At 35.3% G+C, this 27,665-nt stretch overlaps 1 protein-coding gene across 1 annotated transcript in view; it reads right to left on the reverse strand.

Moving 5' to 3' along the window:
* Positions 1-20,380: 20,380 nt before the first annotated feature.
* The window catches only part of LOC128210596 (E3 ubiquitin-protein ligase MARCHF8-like), a 33,140-nt gene continuing 25,855 nt past the window's right edge, over positions 20,381-27,665 (reverse strand). The window contains exon 4 of the mRNA XM_052914950.1: positions 20,381-25,680. Coding sequence (XP_052770910.1) covers positions 25,279-25,680 — 402 coding nt within the window. The 3' untranslated portion in view covers positions 20,381-25,278. The remainder of the gene's footprint in view (positions 25,681-27,665) is intronic.

Consider the following 27,665-nt stretch of genomic DNA (forward strand, 5'->3'; position numbering starts at 1 on the left):
TATAACTGCAATGGTTTTCAGTGTGTGGCTTAATCGCCACTCCTAAGCATGTTATGATCATGGATTATTTCCACCATGCAGGAATGATGATGACTGGCATGTGCCTCTAACTGAGCATGTATAATGGACCAGTTTGTTCATGTGTGGGCGAGGGTCCTCCCTCTGAGAGCATGTCTCAACCCTGGTATGAGGGGAAACACTCTGTGTATAGTTTGAACCTGTGTACTTGATGTAGAATGTCTAATGTATATATCTTTAAAATAATCAGCTTAGTTTTGTGTTGTGCTCTGTATTTAGCTGTGTAGTTTTAAACATATTAAAGCTTCATTTTTTGCCATTATCTCATGATTCATTAAAATAATTGTGTGAAAAATATCATTCCTTTTAGCTCTTGTTTTTTGTGGGAAAAAACAACAACATAATGACTAAATTATTTCCTGTGGTAAATATTAACGTACGCTGACAGTTACCTGATTAAACAATTTACCTTTTAGTTAAACATACAGTCTGTATTCATGTACCTGTTAAGTATCCAAGCTTCTGGTGAAGTCATGTTTTATGTACTTACAAATTGTTTCTCGCCAGGCTGTATTAAACTGTTCAGTAATAAACTGTTGTACATGGGACACCTGCGTACCTTGCGCACTCTTTCCAGCATATATGTGGTATCCTGGCCTTGCTGAGCAGAAATTACCCCTCCCACAGTGGCATGTCATTATGTTAAAAAAATCCAAGATCTTTTAGTTTACATTTATGCTGGTTTGTAGGGGTAATTTCTGTAACAAACTGCTCATTCAGCTAAATGGACACTGTCCATTTAGTAAGATGTGTGTAAAGTGTGTTTGCATGAAACATTACTTTAGCGTTATATGATAAAAACTCTCTATCAGCCACAATGAGTAATAATTATTTCTATTATGGACCAAAATCTGTGTATTTGATTTATTATAGATTAAATCAAATCATATTAGTTTATTCGAAGTATAATTCACAATAAAAAAAATGGTAAAAGGTAAAAATGTAATAGTGATAGAAAAAGACTCCAGATATATAATCTCATTGTGGCTGTGATTTGGACCGGCTTAGATCTGACAGGAATGTTGCATGAGTTAATGGCCCTGGGAACTTTCTGAGGAATTGTATGCATAACCCAACACATTCTTACATGTGCCATCATGTGTCTAAAGGAACAGAATGGTTAGCTTGCAGTGTTCCGACATTTCACTTCGGAATCTTTTCTTATACTAATTACAAATTTCAATGACTGCATAATTATGTAAAGAGAACATGATGGCATGATGGAATAAATCCTGAGTTATAGAAACTGCATGATATCCAATATACAATAGACTTTCTTAATCTCACGCCAATCCATCCAGCACATAGATAACAACTGTACAACTCTCCAGTTACTTGCAGCATCTACTTGTGATCACTTTCTTGGTGATTTCAAAAAAGGTATGTGAAAAGTACCAAAGCAAATGTTTAATTGCGCCCACACAAGGTTTAACTTGACATCTGTTGATATCGCTTTGTTAATAGATGTGACAATTTGAACATGAGGTCAACATTTTTAAGTGTACCTCAGGTATTTCTACGTTCACCTAATGACATTACAATACTGCTAAAAACTATGTTTCAAATGGTATTTTTCTGGCTAATACTGATGGCCAAGTTTCATAAATGCAGGATGTACTGCTCTGGTTTTTGGTCAGCTAGGGGTCAAGTTAATAATATATAAATTGACAAAGTCAGAAAATATACAAACCGTCTTATCGTGCATGGCCACTAGTCATTCTGGAAACTGAATATTTTAGAATTATGACTTCTTCCTTAAGATGCTAGAATAAACCAGGTGGTCTGTCAACCAGTCACTAGTTTGATGATCATAGGTCATTTGTTTCTCAGAATATTAATATTGTTAAAATTAAAAAAAACTGATCGTGAAGAAATCGTGAACAATCATACTGAATCCATCTAATGATTGGCTTTGGAGCTGTCATACTAGACTGCAACAATATTTTAGGTGCCAACATCATTTCGTTTATTGTAAAGCTTCTAGTTGAACGGTTGCTTGACTGCTTTCAAAGACACAAAAGAAAACACAACCAAGTTCTTATCAAAATCTCTCTTATATATAATTAACCTCAATTACACCTTTCTAGCATTCAACCATATGCAACATGCAGCTTTTGTTGGAAAGCATGTATGCTCCCCAAAGGTAATTGATTACTTAATGTGCCGGTCGAAGTGTATAAGTGATGCACACGGACAATTGCTATCTGACATTTAACCCCTATATGTGAGCTTGACCATGAAGGTATGTGACTGGAAAAAACACTCTGGCTCTATATTCACAAACATCTTGAGGCAGAGTTTGAGACTCAATACTCTAAACAAAAGAGCTATAAAAGCCAGACTGGCCTTTTTGTTGCAAATACTATTTTGAACAATTTTTTTTTTGTAAAAAGATAGTTCATGACATTTTAAAAATTCCCTTTTCTGAGTCAGAGTCTCAAATGGAGTCAGAGTCTCAAAAGTCGTCAGTGAATAAGAACCCTGATTGTTGACGAGATGTAGTGCACATTTGATTTGTATCAAGTTATTTCTGATTGTTTTTATCAGCTGAAGAGTTGAAGAGTGAACAAAATGTTACCTTGACCTTGAAGTTACATGGACGGAATATGGGCTGTGCATGTTTTCGAGATGTGGTGAACATAAATATGTGCCCAGTTGTTCCTGATCAATTATAACCGTTAAATGGGTATGTAGCTGTCACAAAAAATTGCCATCTGACCCCCAACATATGAACTTGGCCTCTGCACTTTGGTTGTGATGAACATTGTGCCAACCTTGAAGATACAATAAGAAGGTAAGGGTCGGACACAAAATGGGACATATTGACTGAATTTAAGGAGCATTAAATCTTATCAGTCCATTTTGATAAATATTCATTAACAAATATCCAATACAACCAAAAGAGAAGTACCATTTCTGATTGCAATTACCATGAAGTTGGAAAGTAAGGTGAATTCTATTAAAAAAATTGTCTCAGAACCGGCTGATTTTGGCATTAATACCCTCAATTCAGTCATATTAGATAACTCTCGATAGAACGCATCTCAATCGTTTGATAAATTGCTGAACATTTTATTTTCTTAAAACATCAACTATTATCATGATAAATATGGAAAATGCAAATCTTATCTTTTGTCAGGGGTCTTGTATCACTAGTTTCCAGACATTTACACAATAATGAGATCATTTAAAGACAAAAATGTAAAACCGATGAAAAGTGAGACTTTTAGAACAAATCAGAAACAGTTTTAAACATCGCAATAAATGGATGCTGTTTGAATGAGAGAAATGGAAGCAACATATAGAGAAACATGGAAGAATCAATAATGACAACTTAGTGATTTAACACAGTTCCAAGAACAGAGGTAAGGCTTAAATGGTATTAATTATGTAGCTCACAGAACCAAATAATTAATCTGCTTGTGAACTGAACTTCCAGTTTAAGAGCTACTGATGAATTAAAGCTTGATTTATGCTTTATTTTACCATATGTGTGAATATCAGTCATAGGTGGTGACAAATATATTGAGATTTATTAATAAGGCTCCAAGACTGCTTTGAGTATGATGTGTCTTTGCTATTGAGGGGAAAGAACTAATTCAATCATGTTTTCTTAAACAAATTGGTGTAACCTCCCTTACCCCATGATAACTGAATCGTGCATAACTATCACATGGTATTAAAAGATGCACTCTTACAGATATCCCATTTTTACATGATATAAGATTACTGACAAAAAATCAGATCATACAAACGGTTTAACTCTTTAGCTGATAGCCTAATGACCAGATAAGCCCTCCCTGTAAATTTAATGTTAAGTTAGAAGAAATTATTTCTCAAGTATAAGACAGGTTATTATAATCATTTTCTAGGCACGAGGTCATCTGAGTACTTTTAATCAGAATTGGCTAACTTCCAGAATTATATCAACAAAAGACAACTACACAAGATATTAAGAGTTGTGAAAGTGATTTTATGATTTTGGTGCAATAAAAATTGTGAATAAACATGAGTGAGTAAATATATACATGATAAAATAAAAACAAACATGCAAATTTCTATGCTGTCATAAACAATATCAAAACAAAAACAGCATTGAGCAAACATATATGAAACAAATATCCTATCACAGAAATAAATTTTAAGTCCCAGGCGAGTGCAATGTACTGCAAAACCGTCTCTGCAAAGGTGTAAATTGCAACTTACACTTCCATAGACTGTTTCATGACGGTCCCCTGTTCTTGTCTTGTGCAACTTGCATATCCTTCTGTTGCCCTCCAGGCTTTTGCGAGAGTGGTTGATAAGATTTTCCAAGGTCATGAACGGTTGCTGGTTCAGATTTCCCTCCATTGTTGAATGTCTCTTTCTCTAACCAGCGATCAGTTCTTTGAACAGCTCCTCCCAGAAGTCCTTGTAGGTGAACCTCTTCTTGGTTTGTCTCGTAGAGGTCTGCTTGTATATGATGAAAGCATTTACAATGCTGCAGTTCAACATGAACCAGAAGAGGTACCACCACCACTTCTTCGAGCATCACCCAACATACAACTTGACCCGGTGCTGCTCCTGTTTTGCGTACACTCCCTCACATCTGTGTGGTCTCTGAGGGTAGAGAGATGAAAAACTGGCTTCTTGTCCTTCTTCACAGGGGCTGTCATGGTGGAGACCCCCTTCTGCATCACTCTGAAATCTCCACGGTTCTTCACTACTCCCTTTGGCTTGAGGTCGACTGGGAATCCCTTCCTATTCATCCTAACTGTGCCACAGGCTTAAAGTCCATTTGCCAGGAGGTGCTGAAGGAGAGGCAGACTGGTGAAAAAATTGTCAAAAAATATCCAGCGGAAGGAGCGTTGTATATAATCTGTAAACCAATTTAAGGCTCTGCTCACCGATATTGTTCTAGCGTTCAAGATGAACATTCAAATCTAGCACAGTATCCTGTCCTTGAATCACAGAACATCCAGATTTGCATGCCTCTCTTTATAGGCTTTGCCGGCATACATTGCTTGAAAGCTAGTCTCCCATTGAACTTAATCATTGCCTCATCAACAGACACTTTCTTTTAAAGTTTATGTTTTCTACGAAAATTATTCATAACTGTTTCCATGACAGGGCAAAGTTTATCATAGTCAAGGGTATTTCGGGGAGATTCCTGCCTTCAATCCGACACATAAAAGTATTGCAGGATCTTGGCAAAACGGTTGTGGGGCATGACCTGCTTTACACCCTGGTTCCCTATGAAGAGGTCACTGGACCAGTATGAGCAGAGGTCTGACAGTTGGTTGATGCCCATCAGAATGCTGATCCACAGGAAGGCCCGCATCTCTGGAAGGGTCACTTCGGTCCACCTAGGGTCAGCACCACTTCGTTCAAACAATCAGGCTGCATACAGGTTCAAGTACGTCGCCACAGTCCTAATACGGTCTAGGGGAAACAGCAGGAAGAAGTAGTCGAGGGGGGTGGCAGTTCAAGTGGTGTGGCTGGATCCAAGTCATCAATAAGGATAGGCCCAGGCAGCTCATTGAAGTCTTCAAACTGAAAGTATAAAGATGATATTCAAAACCAAGTTAAGATGCTAAAAAATCCTCAATAAGATCAAGTTTGTATTTAAATTTATTATTATATTATTATATATTTTTTTATTATTATTATTATTATTATTATTATTATTATTATTATAATTATTTTTATTATCATTTTTTTTTTTATTCATTTATTTTTAATACCGACCACTGGCAGTGAAAATTGGTCAGCCCATAGCAATCGTCAGTAGCCGCGGGTACGTTGGCAGGCGTGTCAGACCTAAGAAGTCCATCCTGTACCTGGCCCTCATCATCAGTGGTCCATGGGGAGTCAGGCTCATAGTGGTGAACCAAGGGCACGTCAAGATCGGACTCCCTGAAACTGGAAAACTCAAAGACGTCATCGTCAGACTAGAGGAAAGAGTGTCTACCCGGGGACGACGTTTCAACCTCGCTTAACCCTGAAAAGTCAGATTTGCTGTCAGAACTATATCAGAATTGCTTGCCATACTCATAAGGCATTGTGAAAGATACATCTTTGTAATTAATTGAATGTCCAAATGTTGAGCTGTCGTTCTTTTATATTTGTAGTTACAGGAAGAAAAATGCATTAAATATCAATTTTTGAACTTAGAATATAAAAATCTGCGATCTATTTTTTTGTCAGCAGTCTATGATTGGTTTCCATGGATTTTCGCAAAAAGTGGCTCATTCCAAGACAAAAAATAACAAAAAAAGTTGTCAAAATGTTCAATCTGTGAGAGTGCAGCTTTAACGGCTTTTGACAGTGCTCAAGTACTTTGTAAAACACCCTCTCAACGCCACAATTTGAAGGGGTAGAGTGTGTGGCTGTTGGATCTGGGATGGATCAAGCAAAGACGTTTCTCTTTGAAAAATTTACCCTATATATAATCTTTTAAGTTGATTTGATTTTGTGTTGACCCAGGTGATTGCGAGAATGTTAAAGATGTGATAAGTAGCTCATTATTTATACTTTTCACAGAAATCACCGGAATCGTTCATCTAATTGTACACACTTTTAATCAGGTTCATTGATTGTGACTACAAAATATGATATTTACTACAGAGACAGCAAAATGGCCTTTTTTGTATGACAAATTACAGTGGGGCAAATTATTAGGAGTCTTAAAACAAAGATACCAAAAGCTGGAACTCTTCAGCTAATTTGCTCAAATATTGTCCTAAAGACCACAATTTTCATTAGCCTTAATAACACTTGTGGTCACTTAATAACTGCGTTGTTGTTGCATGATCGGTTGATTGACATAATCACATAATGTTATCAATGTTTTGTTAAAAGGTTAAAATATCCATCACGTTTGTCCTGGTTCCCAGTGGTGAAATGTACTTTTTTTTATGGAAAACAAAATTTGTTGTTCAGTTCACATCTCGACATAATACATTTGTTACAAGCACTTTAATTCTTGAAAATCTTAGTTCAGATTTGTTTATTATTTTAACTTTACATCAATAATACATTTGAGCATTCAGTTACAAAGTGATGGCACTAAACGCACGTATATATGTCACAGGATGCACATCTCCTAGTCGGTATCACACCTGGCATGGGTTCCATGTTTGATTAGAGTTATATTTACACAATGTGGTTGATCTGATGGTTTCAAAATAATTCCTGCCATGGATTTAAAACCATTTGGTCTGTGGTCTTATAAACAATGTGTGTCCAAAAGGTCCCGTTTAGGTAAATGAATAAATTATTTAGTAATACCTTATTGAAACATACAACAGAGTCCAGCAAATAGAGTTACTGTAGGAAGTACATGTTTCTTTCACTACACTACCCCTCCTGCATAAACACAAGGACAGGATAGACTGACACACAGCAAGTGGGACACTCTCTTAATCTTACCAAACAGAAACACTTACACATCATTTACATTGCCTGGAGACTTTCCTACAATACACTAACATAACATGACCGGAAACAAATGAAGACACACAAACAAGGACAAACATAAACGATTTCCGTAAAGGCGATGATCAACTCATACAGCATTTAAAAAAGCTTCAGGATAGACTGTCGGACATACAAACATTATCTGTATCAAAAGGAATTGTATCTGTTTATTCTCAATACGATACATCGGTGACTTCCTGCACAAAAGCTGCATGATTCTTTCCAATAGTTTGGGATATAATAAAATACAAAGAATTTAACATTTTATTAATTAGCTGCGTATATATCATAAATACGCAATGATTTGTACCCTGACATCATGTATACAATTACATATTTAATCACTAACACATTTACATACATATCCATTTTATATCATGTGCTTTTAAAATGTTATTGTTAAAACATTCACCAAAATACCAAAAAGTCAATGGATTGTAAATCATTGTATATTATTCTTATTTATTCAAATATGACCTGAATTAATATTCTCACTAAATCTAATACGTAAAACACTTTATCATTTTAACGGCCCTCCTACAATGTTATTCTTAGATCAATCTCAGCCAGTTTTGTCATTCTTGACTAGAAAATAAATATTGTTTGGAAAAGTATCATGTGAGACAAATATAGATACAAATTAAAAAGCCAATTACAATGAAGCTGAGAATGGCGGAATTAAATACCGCTTTATATTCAATACTGGTATATAATAATGAATTTGAATAATGATTGATTGCCTTCCTTACTTGATAATAAAATACCATACCACCACAAAATTTTCCAACCGTAAAACATACGTATAACTTTAATTTTTACGTACGGAATCATGGAAATTACGCCCAGAATTAAGGAAAATAAAGAACGATTTACGTGTGCTAAACAGACGGAATCTGACCGTAAAAGTGGACGTAATATTTAAATTAACCGGAATTTTGGAACAGGAATTTTTCAAAAATCTGACCGTAAAATGGCACGTAATATTTAAATTACCCGGAATTTCGGAACAGGAATTTATATAAAATTCTGTGCGTAAATATTTCCGTACGTAAAATTAAGATAGAATTGATGTGTGCTAAACGGACGGAATCTGACCGTAAAAGTGGACGTAATATTTAAATTAACCAGAATTTTGGAACAGGAATTTTTCAAAAATCTGACCGTAAAATGGCACGTAATATTTACTGTAACTGGAATTTACAACATTTCTAGAACTCAATTCATTGCTTTTCACTACATGCCTGCTTTAACTTTTCCAACTCTTGTCTAAATCAAATAATATAATTTTCTTTCATATTATTTATTATATTATATACTTTATTTACATTTCCATGAGTTTATTTTTTTCTGATTTTAAAATCAATACACTGATTATAATGATATAATCTGCAATATAAATTTATCATGAAATGAAGAGACACTAAGTCCTAACAAAGACTTATTTGAAAATAAAAGTTATAGTGTTTTTGGAATCGTCTGTGAGTTTTATGTCAATTGTTATTTTCACTTTTTTAACACAGACTCAGCTTGCTGGATTGATGATGCCTTTTTTTCCACTCTAGATCCAAATGTATTCTGTCCAGCAACTATGACGTCACACAATCTGCAGTAAAATTTAATATCATGTAAAATTATTTTATCACAAGTATCAAAATGCATCATTTTTAATCCATTTATACATTCTCAAGCACACTTTATCATCCTCAGAGCTTAAAGTGACTCGCTCATGATTTTGGACCAAAAATAAGTTTTCCCGGTTATGCATCTGAAAACACTTATTTATCATTATTTTACTCTATCATATCAAAATTGCAGACAAAAATACAGTTAAAGTATAAAAAAGATTTTGGTTAAAGTGGAGTTCGAACCAATGCCTTTTAAGTCAAGAAATTATTAGAAAACAGCAGGCTTGTCCACACAGCCACCAGGACTTATACAGATTGGTGGATATGTTGACAAGGACATGCCCAGCAGTCAAACCCTGTTTTATGGATCTGGGCAATGGCTAGAAACATGCAACAAAACACAAATACAAACATTCAATCAACATAGCCTCTATTTTAATTACCCGCTACATAAAGATGTTACTCATCACAAATGTGTTTTTGTTGTTTTTTACATGAGTAACAATACTGCTTTAATACTATAAGACTATAAAATCAGCATGATTATCATATAGATATATTTCTTTCTGAATTAAAATACAATCCTCCACAAACCTTTTTTGAGGGTAAGGTCGGCTTTATATGCTCCAACTGTTACTTTCAGATCTTGTTTTCTCCCTCACCATTGAATATTAAAGCCATCTACAAGCATTTTAACAAAGAATAACATACATATACAGAAAAACATAATTAAAACTCAATTTTACTGTCAGACTTGTCACTTACAGTTTCTTAAGTTGATAGTTATTTAAGTTATCTATATATTTTAATTTTTATATTTTATTATGCAATGTATCATGCATGTAAATTTATATGGCTTTATGGCACACTCAATTTAAACATTTCCCAGGTTTTCCACATACAAATGTAAAGTTCTGACCATGTTTTCTATACAAATACAATCTGAAATACCATTTGTTATGAACTCACAGAAAGGGGAATAGCATTATTTTACTTATCTATAGCATAACTTTTTAAAAGACTCATAATTATGTAACAAACAGGATAAAATGAATGACATATAATTTAAGATACATTCTGAAATAAGTGTTTACCTTCAAACCATGAGAGATCCTGATTATATCCAGCAAAACAATAGGAATCTTCAGAAGGTTAAATCACCATGGCTGCCATGTTTACATCAAGAAAACCGCCTGAACATTTGAAATACACTGATATTATTGGCTACTGAGCCCTGATTCTCTGCATACTCACTGAAATTCTGCCTGACCTTAGATAATCTGATAAGCCCAGCCTGTACTGTGAGAAATAGCTTGGTCAATAAACTAACAGAGCACACTGATAAAAGGTATCTATTTTCTAAAGAATACAAAACTGAATTATTTATGTTCATGTTTTGCTTTAGAAAAGTGTATAGTGAAAGGAAGAACAATTAACATTAATAAGGTTATAAACCAATAACACTAGAATGTATGTTTATCTTTTTTGTTTTCTTAAACTTATGAAATGAAAATTTAATAATAATGAATAATAAAAAATATAATAATAATAATAATAATAATAATAATAATAATAATAATAATAATAATAATAATAAATAATGATAATAAATAAATAATATTAATATTAATAATAAGAATAAAAATAAAGACAAATTCTGATGAAGCACCATTAAACATAAAAGTCATTAAGAAAAAAATGGAAGTCCCTATTTACGGCCAGAAAAATGAACTTTACGTGTGTCATGTAAAACTAAGTCTGTTTTAGCAGTAAAGGTATTTCAGAAATTTTCTAAGTTTGAAATTACGGCCAGAATCAGTTTCCAACCGTAATTTTGTAACATTTTGTATATTTTCCGTACGTAAATGAATGAAGTTCCAGTCCAGGTACATAACTTTCCTGCCCACAAATAAATTACTGCCAGATTACGAGCGTAAATATGGTTTTCCTGCCACTTTCCTGCCAAATTCTGGCCGGATTCCTGCTGAAAATTTCGTACGGGCAGAGACATTAGTGTTCATTCGTAATTCAAATTTTGTGTAAATTAACTACGGTAAACATTTGTTTAATCAGAACAAATATCATTGAGGTTATAGTATATTGTTCACCTATGTTTATATCTGGTATAAGGCTCAAATTTACCAAGTCAGCCAAAGAAGTATGCCTTCACTCAAGTATGGTATAGTTGGAATGCAAATTCTTTAAGAGTAAAATTCTGTTCAAATCTGCATAAGTTATAATTCCCAGCCTGAGCCCACCAGTCTTTAATTTAAATCATCCTGTAACGTGCACCATCAAACAAACAAACACCAGATAGCAGAGCTTTCTGGCGTAATGAAACAAACACCAACAGATCCCTTCAGGGAAAAGCATGCTCGACCCTGAAGGGGTCTACTGGTCTTTATATACACTAACTTCTCTATTCTCACATAGCCCGGGCTTTGCTAATTTGCATATTACCAACCAAGTTTACATCCAGTATGAACGTACTTACGTTTAATACAGAATATTATTATAAACGCACCTCGGCCGCTGTAGACCTCTGCCGCCTACAGGGAACCGTTACACTTCAACCATCAGGAAAGCAGAGCTTTAAAGAGAGTTGAAGTTCCAATTTACTATGCCTCACAGGTGGAGACTATGAACGCATATCCGCCGCATACAGCGGACCGTTACAATCCTATCACTGGGGAAATTACCATGTACCTTTAAACAGGGTTTTAATTTAATTTTTTTACTGATAGGCTTGTCCTGAAGTTTTCATTGTATTAATAGTGAATCAATTGGGTTGTTCTTGATTGTGAAATATTAGGTTTGAGACAGTCTGGTAAAAAGAACATGAGTGCAATATTTAAAAAAAGAGTAAAACATACAATGTACTTACTTGGACAACAGTACGCCAATTCAGGAACTATCAAGTGAGAATTGGGAAACAAATAGTCCTGTCTTGTAGGAATGATGCGTAAATAGTCTAAAGTGAACAGAAAGACATTTTATTGTGTATTACATTTAAAAGACATACAAGCATTGTTTCATATGCTAAGATCAAACTTTTTGAAAGTCTTTATTATTGAAATAAAACTAAAAAAACATCAATGTTTCATTTAAATTTATAGCGCTTTATAGTTTGTCAATGGAAAATTTTCATCCTTGTATGCCATGCAAAAGTGTGAGTCTGAATACATGTACATTTTGAGTACAATATAGCTATTGTAAATATCGAATGTTCCATTACTATAATAATTAATATAGTCATCTTTTTACTACATGTTATATAAAAGGCCTGAATAGATTAGTTTTATCATTATTTGTGTGATGTTTCACTTTCACAAACTGAGCGTTTTTTTTGCCTGGACACAAATTGAACCACTTCCATATAGTAAGCCTCTACCATGTAGTTAACCACAACCAAGTAGTGAACCACTTCCATACAGTGAAACACAACCATGGTGTGAACCACTACCAAGTAGTAAACCACTTCCATGTTGTGAACCACTACCAAGTAGTAAACCACTTCCATGTTGTGAACCACTACCAAGTAGTAAACCACTACTGTGGTGTGAACCACTACCAAGTAGTAAACCACTACCATGGTGTGAACCACTACCAAGAAGTAAACCACTTCCATGTTGTGAACCACTACCAAGTGGTGAACCACTACCATGGTGTGAACCACTACCAAGAAGTAAACCACTTCCATGTTGTGAACCACTACCAAGTAGTGAACCACTACCATGGTGTGAACCACTACTATATTGTGAACCACTATCATACCATTTGGGGCAGTTACGACCATAAGTTTACTTACTAATCAAATTATTTCGAGATATTATGTAGATAACCACTCCCATGGTGTGAGTCACTACCATGTCGTTAGCCACTATCATGGAGTAAAATCCTACCATGTAGAGAACCACTTCCATGGTGTGAACCACTTCCATGTTGTGAACCACTCCCAAGTTGTGAACCACTATCATGTAGATAACCACTACCATGGTGTGAACCACTATCATGTAGATAACCACTACCATGGTGTGAACCACTACCATGTTGTGAACCACTCCCAAGTTGTGAACCACTATCATGTAGATAACCACTACCATGGTGTGAACCACTACCATGTCGTTAGCCACTATCATGGAGAAAAATCCTATCATGTAGATAACCACTACCATGGTGTGAACCACTTCCATGTTGTGAACCACTATCATGTAGATAACCACTACCATGGTGTGAACCACTACCATGTCGTTAGCCACTATCATCGAGTGAAACCCTACCATGTAGAGAACCTCTTCCATGGTTTGAACCACTACCAGCAAGTGAACCACTACCAAGTAGTGAACCACTTCCATGTTGTTAACCATTACCATGTAGTGAACCACAACCAAGTAGTGAACCACTACCATGAAGTGAAACTCAACCATGTTGTAAACCATTACCAAATCATAAACCACTACCATGTAGTGAACCACTGCCATATTCTGAACCACAATTATGTACAGAACCACACTCAAGTAGTGAACCACAACCATGTAGTGAACCACTGCCATATTCTGAACCACAATTATGTTCAGAACCACACTCAAGTAGTGAACCACAACCATGTTGTGAGACACATCCATTTAGAGAACCAAAACCATGGTGTGAACCACTACCGTGTAGAGAACCACAACCAAGTAGTGAACCACTTCCATGTTGTATACCACAACCATGTTGGGAACCACTGCCATATTGTGAACCACTACCATATTGTGAACCACGGTCATGTTGTGATCCACTATCATACCATTTGGGGCAGTTACAACCATAAGTTTACTTACTAATCAAATTATTTCGAGATCATCATCAGTCAACCCTAAAGCAACTCTGTTGGAACACATTTTTGCCAGTTCACCTTGGTAAAATATTGGTGTTGAAAGTTATATATGTGTGGTCGCCAGGTGACACTTCATTTGAAATGAGCTGCCACACTGCCAAACTGTTCTTTGTGAAGCTGCAAACAGCTTTTTAAAGGGACAGACATGCCAATGTTGTGTAAGATCATGTAGGTCACTGTCCTCAGGCAAACAAAGGGAAATATGACAAGTACAAAGTGTTTCTATTAGATGTATCCATAATCATATCATGTCTGGCAGACGATTCCAACAAAATCAATACTTTCACTATCAGACAGCTGACATGCACCTCCTGCTGATGTAAGGCTTATATTCTGTAAGATATTTGCAGTGAATATCTGCTGAGTTATAAATACATAATACAAAGTTATAGCATCATTGAGTTTGTTCATTTTTCCATTTGCTGTTTTTGCATAGGTGGAAACATAAGCATTAGGAATAGGAGGATATTACCAACAATATGGCTACTCTCTAGAAACAGGCTTTGAAACCAAAAGGGTCATGACGTTCCTATAATTCCTGCTTAATAAAATCTGTAGCATTTAATGTTTGCCTAAACATTTGTCCAAATCATAAATGTTTTAGTCAGGCATAAACAATATTCACCATTATTACTGAGTGAAATTTTAGGTTATAGACAGACAAACATTTTGACAAAATTTCATCGATATCGTATGTTAAAAATAATTTGTTTCAAACATTTGACCTAGAGACCCACCCTTTCACAGACCTGGCATAGATTTCAGAGAGCGACACACATTCTGATCAAGTTAAATGGCACCAAAGGGCTATTACAAGTTTATAGACATACATGACTTTCATGAGTACTGAGAACAAAATGTGGTCTCTGTAATGTTTTTATAATATATTACCTTGAACTTGATAAATCTGACAAAAATCATGAATATTGAATGAAAAATGTAGCTGCTAGAGTGTAAACATGTGACCAATAACCCACCATGAAAGATGGCCTCAAAACACCTGACCATTGAAGGTGGACTCAAAATACCTCACCAAAAGTTGCCTAAAAAAACTCATCATAGGTGGCTTGTCAGCATATCTCATAATAGAAGTTGGCCTGAAAATACCTGACCATGAAAGATGGCCTGAAAATACCTGACCATGAAAGTTGGTCTTAAAATACCTGACCATGAAAGATGGGCTGAAAATACCTGACCATAAAAGATGGCCTGAAAATACCTGACCATAAAAGATGGCCTTTAAATACCTGACCATAAAAGATGGCCTTAAAATACCCCACCATAGGTAGACTTAAAAAACCTCATCATAGATTGCCTTAGGTTGCCTTGAAATACCACACTATGAAAGATGGCCTGAAAATACCTCACTATAAAAGATGGCCTCAAAACATCTCAACATAGGCTGCCTTAAAAAAAACTCATCATAGGTTGCCTTGAAAACCTCACTATGAGAGATGGACTGAAAATACCTGACCATGAAAGATGGCCTTAAAATACCTCACTATAAAAGATGGCCTCAAAACACCTCAACATAGGCTGCCTTAAAAAAACTCATCATAGGTTGCCTTGAAAAACCTCACTATGAGACAGACAGACAGACAGATGGCTTTAAAATACCTCACTATAAAAGATGGCCTTAAAATACCTCAACAAAGGTTGCCTTAAAAACATACCTGACCATGATAGGTGGCCTTAAAATACCTGACCATAAAAGATTGCCTTAAAATGCCTCATCATAGGTGACCTAAAATTCCTGACCATAGAAGGTGGCTTTAAATACCTCACTATGAAAGGTGGCCTTGAAATACCTGACCATGGAAGATGGCCTTGAAATACTTGACCATGAAAGATGGCCTTAAAATACCTCACTATAGATAATGGCCTTAAAATACCTCACCATAGATAGTGGCCTTAAAATACCTCACCATAGATAATGGCCTTGAAATACCTCACCATAGATAGTGGTCTTGAAATACCTCACCATAGATAGTGGATTGAAATACCTCACCATAGATAGTGGCATTGAAATACCTCACCATAGATAGTGGCATTGAAATACCTCACCATAGATAGTGGCATTGAAATACCTCACCATAGATAGTGGCCTTGAAATACCTCACCATAGATAGTGGCCTTGAAATACCTCACCATAGATAGTGGCATTGAAATACCTCACCATAGATAGTGGCCTTGAAATACCTCACCATAGATAGTGGCCTTGAAATACCTCACCATAGATAGTGGCCTTGAAATACCTCACCATAGATAGTGGCCTTGAAATACCTGACCATGAAAGGTAGCCTTGAAATACCTCACTATGAAAGATGGCATTAACATACCTGACCATTGAACATGGCCTTGAAATACCTCACCATAGATAGTGGCCTTGAAATACCTCACCATAGATAGTGGCCTTGAAATACCTCACCATAGATAGTGGCCTTGAAATACCTCACCATAGATAGTGGCCTTGAAATACCTCACCATAGATAGTGGCCTTGAAATACCTCACCATCGATAGTGGCCTTAAAATACCTCACCATAGATAGTGGCCTTGAAATACCTCACCATAGATAGTGGCCTTAAAATACCTCACCATAGATAGTGGCCTTGAAATACCTCACCATAGATAGTGGCCTTAAAATACCTCACCATAGATAGTGGCCTTAAAATACCTCACCATAGATAGTGGCCTTGAAATACCTGACCATGAAAGGTAGCCTTGAAATACCTCACTATGAAAGATGGCATTAACATACCTGACCATTGAACATGGCCTTAAAATACCTAACCATAGGTTGCCTTAAAAACCTCATCCTAAGATGCCTTAAAAAATACCTCACAATAGCAGGTGGCCTTAAAATACCTTTACATAAAAGGTGGCCTTTAAATATCTCACCATGAAAGGTAGCCTTGAAATACCTCACTATGAAAGGTAACCTTAAAGGCCTAGTTTAAGCCTTCTATAAGTGACCCCCCCCCCAAAAAAAAACAAAAAACAACAACAAAAAAACAACAACAACAACAAAAAACGTGTATTTGTAACAACCTCTGTTAATTGATCTGAATCTAATTACATAATTGTCTTATCAGGATTTCTGATCTGAATATCCTGATGTGCAGTTTGGGATATTTTAAGATAGAAATGGCCCTAAGCCAATAAATGAATACACAGGAAATTGGCCCCTACTGTGACACCAGTGCAATTAGCAGGATATGCACAGCAGGGGATTATTATGCCAAATATTCCTTAAACTAGGCCTTTAAATACCTCACCATGAGCGTCGGCCTTAAAATACCTCACCATGAGCGTTGGCCTTAAAATACCTCACCATGAACGTTGGCCTTAAAATACCTCACCATGAACGGTGGCCTTAAAATACCTCACCATGAACGGTGGCCTTAAAATACCTCACCATGAGCGGTGGCCTTAAAATACCTCACCATGAGCGTTGGCCTTAAAATACCTCACCATGAACGGTGGCCTTAAAATACCCCACCATGAGTGTTGGCCTTAAAATACCTCACCATGAACGTTGGCCTTAAAATACCTCACCATGAGCGTTGGCCTTAAAATACCTCACCATGAACGTTGGCCCACCATGAACGTTGGCCTTAAAATACCTCACCATGAACAGTGGCCTTAAAATACCTCACCATGAGCGTTGGCCTTAAAATACCTCACCATGAGCGTTGGCCTTAAAATACCTCACCATGAACGTTGGCCTTAAAATACCTCACCATGAACGTTGGCCTTAAAATACCTCACCATGAACGGTGGCCTTAAAATACCTCACCATGAACGGTGGCCTTAAAATACCTCACCATGAATGGTGGCCTTAAAATACCTCACCATGAACGTTGGCCTTAAAATACCTCACCATGAACGTTGGCCTTAAAATACCTCCCAATGAAAGGTGGCCTTAAATACCACAGCATGAAAGGTGGCCTTGAAATACCTCACCATGAAAGGAAGCCTTAAAATACCTCACTATGAAAGGTGGCTTATAAATGCCTCACCACAGAATGTGGCCTTCAAATATCTCACAATGAAAGGTGGCCTTAAGATACCTCACCATAAAAGGTAGCCTTAAAATACCTCACTATGGAAGGTGGCTTTTAAATGCCTCACCACAGAATGTGGCCTTAAAATACCTCACCAACAAAGGTGGCCTTGAAATACCTCACAATTAAAATTGGCCTTAAAATACCTCACCTTATATGTGGCTTTTAAATACCTCACCTAGAAAGGTGGCCTTGAAATACCTCACAATGAAAGTTGACCTTAAAATACCTCACCTATTAGGTGGCATTAAAATACCCCACCAAGAAAGGTGACCTTGAAATACCTCACGATGAAAGTTGGTGGCATTAAAATACCCCACCAAAAAAGGTGGCCTTGAAATACCTCGCGTTAAAAGTTGATGGCATTAAAATACCTCACCTTATAGGTGGCATTAAAATACCTCACCTAATAGGTGGCATTAAAATACCTCTCCATGGAAGATGGCCTTCTTACTCCACCATGAAAATCAAACATTCAAAATAAGATGCATGTTATTATGTTGTTGTTGTTTCTTCATCTAAGACAGGATTCTACTTTCTTAACTCAGTGCTGTATGCGAAGAGCTCATGGCCCAATGTAAATCTTGCTTTACTGGCATCCTGGGGCTTTCCATTTCTGAAGAGGTCTGCAACTGGTTATATTGCAGACAAGCATCCAGAACTAATGCATGTGTTTACAACTGCTCCAACAGTATGCCAAAAAGACTTCATAAACAGAAGTGCATGGTATCAAATATACTTTTGTGTACAATTACATTAACAATAAAACTAGTGATATTTATTTAAAATAATGCCTTTTTTCACAGTAACATATCTAAAAACACTCAGATATTCTAACTATTTTATTCTCTTCCAGAGAACACAGAAAAAATACAATTGAAGTATAAAAAAGGTTCTGGTTTAAATGGGGAGCAAACCCATGCCAGTAGAGTCAAGGAAGAATTAGAAAACTGACAATACAACCACATGCGGACAAGGGCTCATATACAAACAAAGATAACTTTACCGTCAAGCCTTTTGTTGATTATCCTGACTTCCTAAAAGCTATGGACAATTGTGGACTTCAAAGACATTTGAGTATATATCAACATTTGTTGAAGGATTCCATCTGTCAGTATCTAGATTTTAACACTCCTTATGATTGCCACACTTTATTTTGTCATACGAAAAAAAGTGCATTTTACAAAAACATGAGCCTTCAAGTTTTCAAATCCTCTAAATATTGGAATCACAGTGACAACAAAACCACATTTTAGTTTATATTTTATTATTTTTTTCTCGTGATATGCAGTGCAAAATGTAATGCATTAATGTATATTTGCATTCCCTCATATTTGTAAACATTCAACAGGTACGACGAAATCAAAGAATGAGAATGTGTAAAACGAAAACATGACAAACATGTATGTATACCGTATTATATCATGCATAGGACGCACTTTTTTACCCCCAATTCTCGTCTTAAAAATTGCCTGCGTCCTTTCTATGCTATTAGAATTTCATCTGTTTTTTTCCAAGTCCATTTCAGGTCGAAAATATCGGACCGGGGAAGAACGCGGTAATAGTAAGTATCTGTACTGCGTCACCGAAGAGAACAACTGACATAGGTAAAATCACGCAAGTTAACACACAAAGAAATATATTGAATGTCTACTTTAAAATGATTTATTGAGAAATAAATTGAAAAAAAACATGAGTGTTTACTTTTTTATAAAAGGGACGCTACTCACAAAAACTCGATGTGAGTCAGCACTTTAACTGGATTGAGATATAACGGCAACGGAAATCGGGAAAGGAGGTAAATATCAATTAATCGTTCGATATTTTACAAAACATTTTGTTGTATGTTACTGTTTTAAAAAAATCCCGCTGTCTGTCATTAGAAAAACATCAATAGGACAAACTATTGTGATGGTAATACCTTATGGTTGTTTGTTCGCACTTTACCCGATGTGCCTTCCGCTGGCAAGGCTAATTACTGACACTTAATTATGCTGACATGCTTTAATCCGCACAGCGACAAGCCTTATCAAAACAATCATCAGTTTTGACAATACACAGTTTTGTTGCGATTGCAACGGTTGCAACGGTTGACTGTCATTCAGAAGGTATGTCGAGACTATTGTAACGGTTGCAACGGTTGACTGGCAGCCGGGACTATTACGGCATTTGTATAAGTCTTATAATATGCGTAAATGTTGTCAAAATGTCAAGACATATATCATTGTTGTGTACATACGCTAAATTACCAATATACGACAATAATTATCGAAATACACAAGACAGTTACCAAAATATGCCTTATATACAATTTTTTGTTTGTTTTTTACTTCAATATATATGTTATAAATACTTGACCAACCTCAATTTTTCGGCTCCGATTTTGACATTTTTCCGCTGCGTCCTATCTTATATATTAAGGGTTTTTACCCGTTTTCTCAACTATTTTTTTGCCTGCGTCCTATCTATGCTAGCGTCCTATACATGATATAATACGGTACTACGATTTGAAAATGGGTTTAATAAAATAATGAACAAAAGAGAAAAACAACATCAATTGATAATAAAACATAAAATAACATCCACTAAGATCTGCAAAAAAAACAACTCATCACAGCCCAAACACAAACAACTATCACAGAAAGTAAAGGTTATAATTAAGACAAACGAAAATGTAATTGGCAAGTGCCTTCGTCCAGACGGAGCTTCAAAAAGCAGACACCAAATAAATAGTAAAATTACCTTTAAAACAAAAATCATCTGTCATTAAAAACAACAAAATATATCAAAATTCATTGTTCCAGTGATATTTTATGAAATAGATAGACATTGGAATCTTCCCACTTGATAAATCAAAAGACGTGTCACAAGGGGGAGTTGGGCAATTAAGTAATGTGTTCGAATGAAAGTATTACTATTATAGAGAAGTTGTTGAAGTAATAAAAAGTTTTCTGGTAAGACGTTGTTGTAATTGTTTGTTTTAAATTATTTTTTTTTTTCAGTGATGGTGAGTTTGGTAGGGAAATACTATGTCACTAAATGCATCCTAATATTCAGGCACTCTACTGTATAAAAGCTGCACTCTCACAGAGTGAACATTTTGACAACTTTTTTATTCTTTGTCTTGGAACGAGCCATTTTTTTGTGAAAATCCATGGAAACTACCGGGTAGTTAAATAAGACTGCTGATATTTATATTTAAGTTCAAAAATTGATGTTTTATGCATTTTTCTTAAACCAATAGGTTTAAGCCATAAAACATTAATTTTCGAACAGAAGTATGAAAATCTACCATCTGATTTTTTGTCAGCAATCTTAAATCATTGGTTTGCAGATATTTACGCAAAATTTTGCTCTTTCCAAGACAAAAAATAAAAAAGTTGTAAAAATGGTATATCTGTGAGAGTGCAGCTTTAAAATGACTGGTGTTGCTAGGCATCTTTTTTTGGCTAAACTAAGTTTAATATATCAGAGCATTATTTTTACTTTATAAAACTATGCAATAAGTACCCAAAATATTTGAAGGAATGTTCATGCTTTTGAAATATCACCTCAAGTAGTAATTCAACTCAAGAGGGCCCCTATATCGCTCACTTGCTTGGATTCTTAGTAACTGATCAGACAACATATTGGATGTTGCAGGTGAAAAAAATAATATGTCTCGTTTTTTTAGGCGTAACATAACATGAAAAATATGTTTTTGTTTTAAATATTACAAACGGCCATAACTTATGACTTTAAAAGAAGACTTTCAAAGTTTACTATAAAGACATATAGTGAAGTCTCCTCGCCCCTGGCAGCCATGTTTTTTTTATGAATCAACATGGTCTGAAGGAATTTAATAGAGGGTCACCTAAGGAACATTTCCGTGAAATTATTTTAAAAGTCAGGGTAGCTGATCTATGAGGAGAAGATTTTCAAAGTTTTCCATTTAGACATATATAGTAAAAGTAGTTCCGCCCCCTGGCAGCCATGTTTTTTTACGATTAATAATAATAAATAATGTTGTCCAGCAGTTTTAAAGAAGAAGATTTTCAAAGTGTTTTCTTTCAGCTGCCATGGCAACAAGAGGCATGCATGGAACCAGTTTTATTGAAGGAATCTCAAAAAGTAGTACCCAATGAAATGTGAAGTTTGGTTATTGTCCTAGTGATTTAGGAGAAGAAGTGGTTTGAAGGCAAATGTTGATGACGGACAATGGACAATCACCCTCTCACAATAGCTCAAAGCTAAGCACTTTGCTCAGTTGAGCTAAAAACACACACATTAAAACATGTCTGTAATTGGACATTTGACCAGTGTGATAATAGGCACATACTTGCTTACATCCTTACAACGTCATGTTATAAATATATGAACATTTCTAACCTTATACATATCATTACTTTGCACTTATTTATTTGGAGTCCTTAAAATAAAGAACTGCAGCAAACAACCACTTCAATGGCAAGCCTAACCTGATATAGTATAAACCATGATGCTACCATAGACTGGAAGAACCAGACATACAGACATTGGAGTGAAATTTCAACAATAAATTCCACTGACCAAATTGCAGTGGCGAACTATTGTTTCATTAATATTCCAATAGTATTTTACATAAAGAGCATGGAAGGGGATGCTGTAGCCCATCCCTTTTTGTGTGTATTGTCACTGGTTACATGTGTCTATCTTGAATGGTTATTGAGTTAAGGCTACAGTTAAAACTTTGGACGAGTTTGTCACTGTAAGCATGTGCAAGAAGTTTCATGCAAAAAACAAGGATATTTTGTTTATGAACAATGTTAAAGCGTTTGCACTTTTACAACCCCTCTAACAATGATGATGATGTTAAGACAACAATTGGACTTTTTTATCAACAAACTGCTAATTACACATTAATTCATGATCTTGATGTGAGGTAAAAATATAGAGCACAGTCATATATAGAAGGCTTATTAAATGATATTATGTCAATGAGTACATTTCAATGAAATATACATTTATGTACTACTAGTATGTAAATAGCAAGGGGTAAATAACCTATTTACCATATATGTCCTTAAATATGCACCATGTGAGGGTCATTTTAATAAGTCTGTGCAATATATATCAGACACATTTTGGTAATAAACAATATTGGTATTGTGTTACCTGTATATAAGCATAAATGAAAGAAATGAGAAAAACACAAATTAAGTGCAGTATTGGATTTCAATACTTATTTGAGTCCGGGTAAGAAAAGGATGTAAATAGGAAAGAACCCACAGAATGTCTATTAGCACATGCACGTCAATATGGAATCATGACAGTATTCTTTACATATTTCATGATTGTATCATGAAAAAATCTAGGCAAAGCTTCTTATACCTGATAATTCATTATCTAAATACATTTCTGAGTAGGAAAATGTCAAATATTTTGATGAAACTAATGTTATACCGTAACTTATCTATAGCCACATGTCGGTAAAAAAGCATTTCAGAGGCGTGGTAACCACTACTTAGAAGGAAACATGTAATTATATGGCAAATCATTATGTAAACATTACGGTTTACAGTGGAACTCGTTTGGCTCAAATTCCTAATTGGCTAGAATTTTTTATACTGGAGCTTAGCTTCTAAATGGCTTAAATTTTGCAAATATCAAGGTGTTTTTTCGCCAGTCCCTTGGGAGTTCCAGCCAAAGGTTTCTACTGTTTAAGCTTTATATCCTAAATCAAAAATTATAAATTAAATGCAACTCTATGGTCTATAAAAATAAGATAGGACATTTTGTTTCAAGTTTTGTGTATAAATAAAAAACAAAAAGGCAAAGTTGAACTCTTCATCACATGAACCCTTAAATAAACAACTACATATAGTGAGATACTTGAAAATCATATACTGGGTAAAAACATAAATATGTTTTTAAGTATCAAATAAAACTGCATATACATACATTTACACTCCTTACAGAATGCACATTCACTTCAAGAATTATATTCACTTTCGCACTTTTTTTTTTCGAAAACTCATGTTTTCACCACTGTGAATTATGTATATATAAGTCCTTTTATTCTGTAGGTTAACATTCTGATTGATCACATGGAATGTTTAGATATGTTTAAGGAACAAGAAAACCCTGTATGATTAAAGAAGTCATTTCGCCCGCTCAAAACAACATAGGAACAATATTTTTTTATGTAAAATCACAAAACTTTTCTATTACCTAACGTCCTTTAGATTTTGTCAGAGCACATTATCATTGACTATCACCTTTAGATTTTGTCAGAGCACATTATCATTGACTATCACCTTTAGATTTTGTCAGAGCACATTATCATTGACTATTAGGGAATCTGTGAGCGTTTCAAATTAGGCAACCCAACATTTCAGGTGTAGTTTTTAACGGTAAAAGTTACAAACCCCATGAGCAATAAAGGTACTGAATGCAAATCCAGAAACAAACATTCAAAAATGCAGAAATAGCTGGTGATATGATATGTTTGGCAATATGTATGATGATACTAGATGATTTGTACAAACATTTTATAGTACAAAAATACAAATTGTGTTAATGGTCAAATCATTGGCAAATTACTCGAGTCAAATAAAAGATAAATAAAGAAGCAAGAAAATTAAATAATATGCCGCAAACAAATCTATTCTTTTATGTAAAGGTTTTGGAAAGCAGAAAAAGTTTCTTTAAAAGATTGCCCTATTATTAACTTTAATGCTTTTTAATTTTGAAAGACAATGCACCCAAGCAAGGCAGTTTCAAATTAGACCATCAAAATTTAATTAATTAATCAGAAAAAGATCGAAAAATGAACAGGAACCTCCCCCATATATATTTTTTTCTTTTGCCTTTCCTGTGCTGGGTGGTACGTTTCAATCAAGGAATAGATGTACTTATTTAGCATTTATGAAAGATGTTATAAACTTGGGCAATTATTATCCATTAATGATTATGGTTTGAATGATTTCACAAGTTTCACATGTCCACAAGTGACCTCTGTTATATTCTTTGAATGGTTCAATTGTACTAGTGGACATTCCCACTGAAGTTTATCTCAGCTCAGACATGCTTATAAATAAGGCCCCTGTTCTCAGATCAATAAAAGTCACTAAAGCATCTTTCAAAAACAAAAACATATAAAATATCTGACAAAAATTTAAACAAAATCAAAACATTAAATAATATCCTCGGCAATCAAACAGTTTCTGTTTCTCGCACTATACTAAACATAGTAGTAACTTGTTGAGCTTGCTTTTGGTTCATTTTCAGGATGCCCTCGTGATTGGCCTTTTCCCGATGTCCATCTGATATAGAGCTGACGAGAATCTCCTTGTTGTACATTCTCCACTTCTTACACAGTGTAAGATACATCTTACACTGCACATACATAAACACGACGCCACCTGTAAAGCCAATGGCTACCACAATGAGCTTGGTCCAGAACGGCCAGAGCAGCGAGCCGGCCTCAACCTCCTCTGTTGTGCGGTCAATGAGCACGTAGAGGGACCAGACCACACATGTGATCGCGATTACATGGAACGTCACGCTGCACACAACCTTCCTGCGCTCTTGCGGTGTCATGTCCAGCTTCTCCCACTGTCAATGAAAACCACAAAAGTTCACTCACAAAAATATCATTTTTTATGTAGATTTATAATATAAGGTAAACAGTATGGCATCAACTAGCAGTATGGAATCAGCAGTTTCATTAAAAGCTGTTTCTTGACAGTAGTGATAACAGAAATACTGTCAATGCCCCCCAGTGAATGTCCTCTAGTGAATGCCCTCTAGTGAATGCCCCCTTTTGAATGGCCCCTAGTAAATGCCCCCTTGTATGCCCCCTTGTGAATGCCCCCTAGTGAATGCCCCCTAGTGTAAGCCCTCTAATGATTTCCCCCTCATGCATGCCCTCAAGTGAATGCCCCCTAGTAAATGCCCTTTAGTGAATGCCCTCTAGTAAGTGCCCCCTTCTGAAAACCCCCTAGTGAATGCCCCCTAGTGAATTCCCCCCTAGTGAATACCCTCTAGCGAATGCCCTCTAGTGAATTCCCCCTAGTAAAAGTCCCCTAGTGGATGGCCTCTAGTGAATGCCCTCTAGTGCCAGCTTTCTCTTTTCAAGAATCATTACAACAATACTACTGGAAAAGGACCAGTAAATAAATAACTACATGTGTACCGGTACATGCACACTGTGGACAAAGAACTACAAAGTTAAAGTCAATGGTTGTTCATCAGATTTCCTAGTTGAATACAGCAATATCAATATTTGGATATTGGTAGTCTCTCCAAGTTTGATTGGTGGGTTTTCTCTCAAAATAAAGGAACAGATAATCACACAACACCGGTTTCATTATATTCTTTTGTATATCATTAATGGAGATTTGTGATCTTTAATTATACTCAAAATACCCATATATAGTCAATAATAAATAGAACATTGCTAGATTATTACTGTTATAATCTTTCAATCCCACTATTACACCAACATACAGATATCTGTCAATGTTTTTTGAAGAATCAGGGCCTGTATTTACTTTTGTCTTGAGTTTAACAGAAACTCAGAAAGCTAAAAATTTAATTTAAAAATAATAACATGAACAAAGATGGTAATTTAAATGATGTATCTGTAACACACAAGCTGTTCTACAATCAGACACACATATTTTGTAGGGGTGCAAACAAAGGGCTAAATTGATAATTCTTCTTTCTATCGATATTTCATTACCAAAATAAATCTTTTATCATTTTATCTAGTAATAGCTTGGACCTTGTAACTCTTCTTTGTCTTAGCCGGTACCCGTGACCAACCCTAATTTGTTCACCAAAAACATTGCTGTTCTATACAGTTACATTTCAAAGATTTGACTTGAGTATTTTTCATTATATCGTGGCGAGGTGTTTTTTTTTTTCAAAACATTTTCCCCTGCTGATAAGGGTGAGGTGTATATCTGTTAATATATCACACGCCTAGGCTACACATAGAAATGTAAACTATTACACGCCTAGGATACATATAACAAGAGCTGTCACAGAGACAGCGCGCTCGACTATTCCGCCGCTTTTCAATGTAAGGATTGAAAAGTTTTAGCGAAACATGCATGGATCACTGTTAGATTAGATTTCAATGCAATACATGGTGTGCTGTGATATTAAAATAAATGTGGTTACATGCAAAATTTTAACAAGAATTTCTAAGTCTAATAATAAAGGGCCATTATTTGCAAAATACAGTTATCTAACTACTTGGTTATTCAATTAAGTTGGGTGGTTGAATACCATTGTATAAAGTCTCAATGCAATACATCAAATAGTTGCTGAGATATTATCCTATGTGTGCTAACATGCAAGACCTTAACCAGAATTTCTAAGTCGCATAATAAAGGGGCAAAAATTATATATTATAAAAGATAGAGTTATCTTACTTGATTAAATAAGAAGGTTAAATAGATGGGAGTCTGTGTGTGAAGTTTCAATGCAATACATGATATATCCGCTGAGGTATTGACTTAAAAGTGGTTACATGCAAAACCTTAACCAGAATTTCTATGTTGAATAAAAAAGGGGCCATTATTTGAATTTAA

Source organism: Mya arenaria, chromosome 2 (assembly GCF_026914265.1).
Source record: "Mya arenaria isolate MELC-2E11 chromosome 2, ASM2691426v1".
Classification (NCBI taxonomy): domain Eukaryota; kingdom Metazoa; phylum Mollusca; class Bivalvia; order Myida; family Myidae; genus Mya; species Mya arenaria.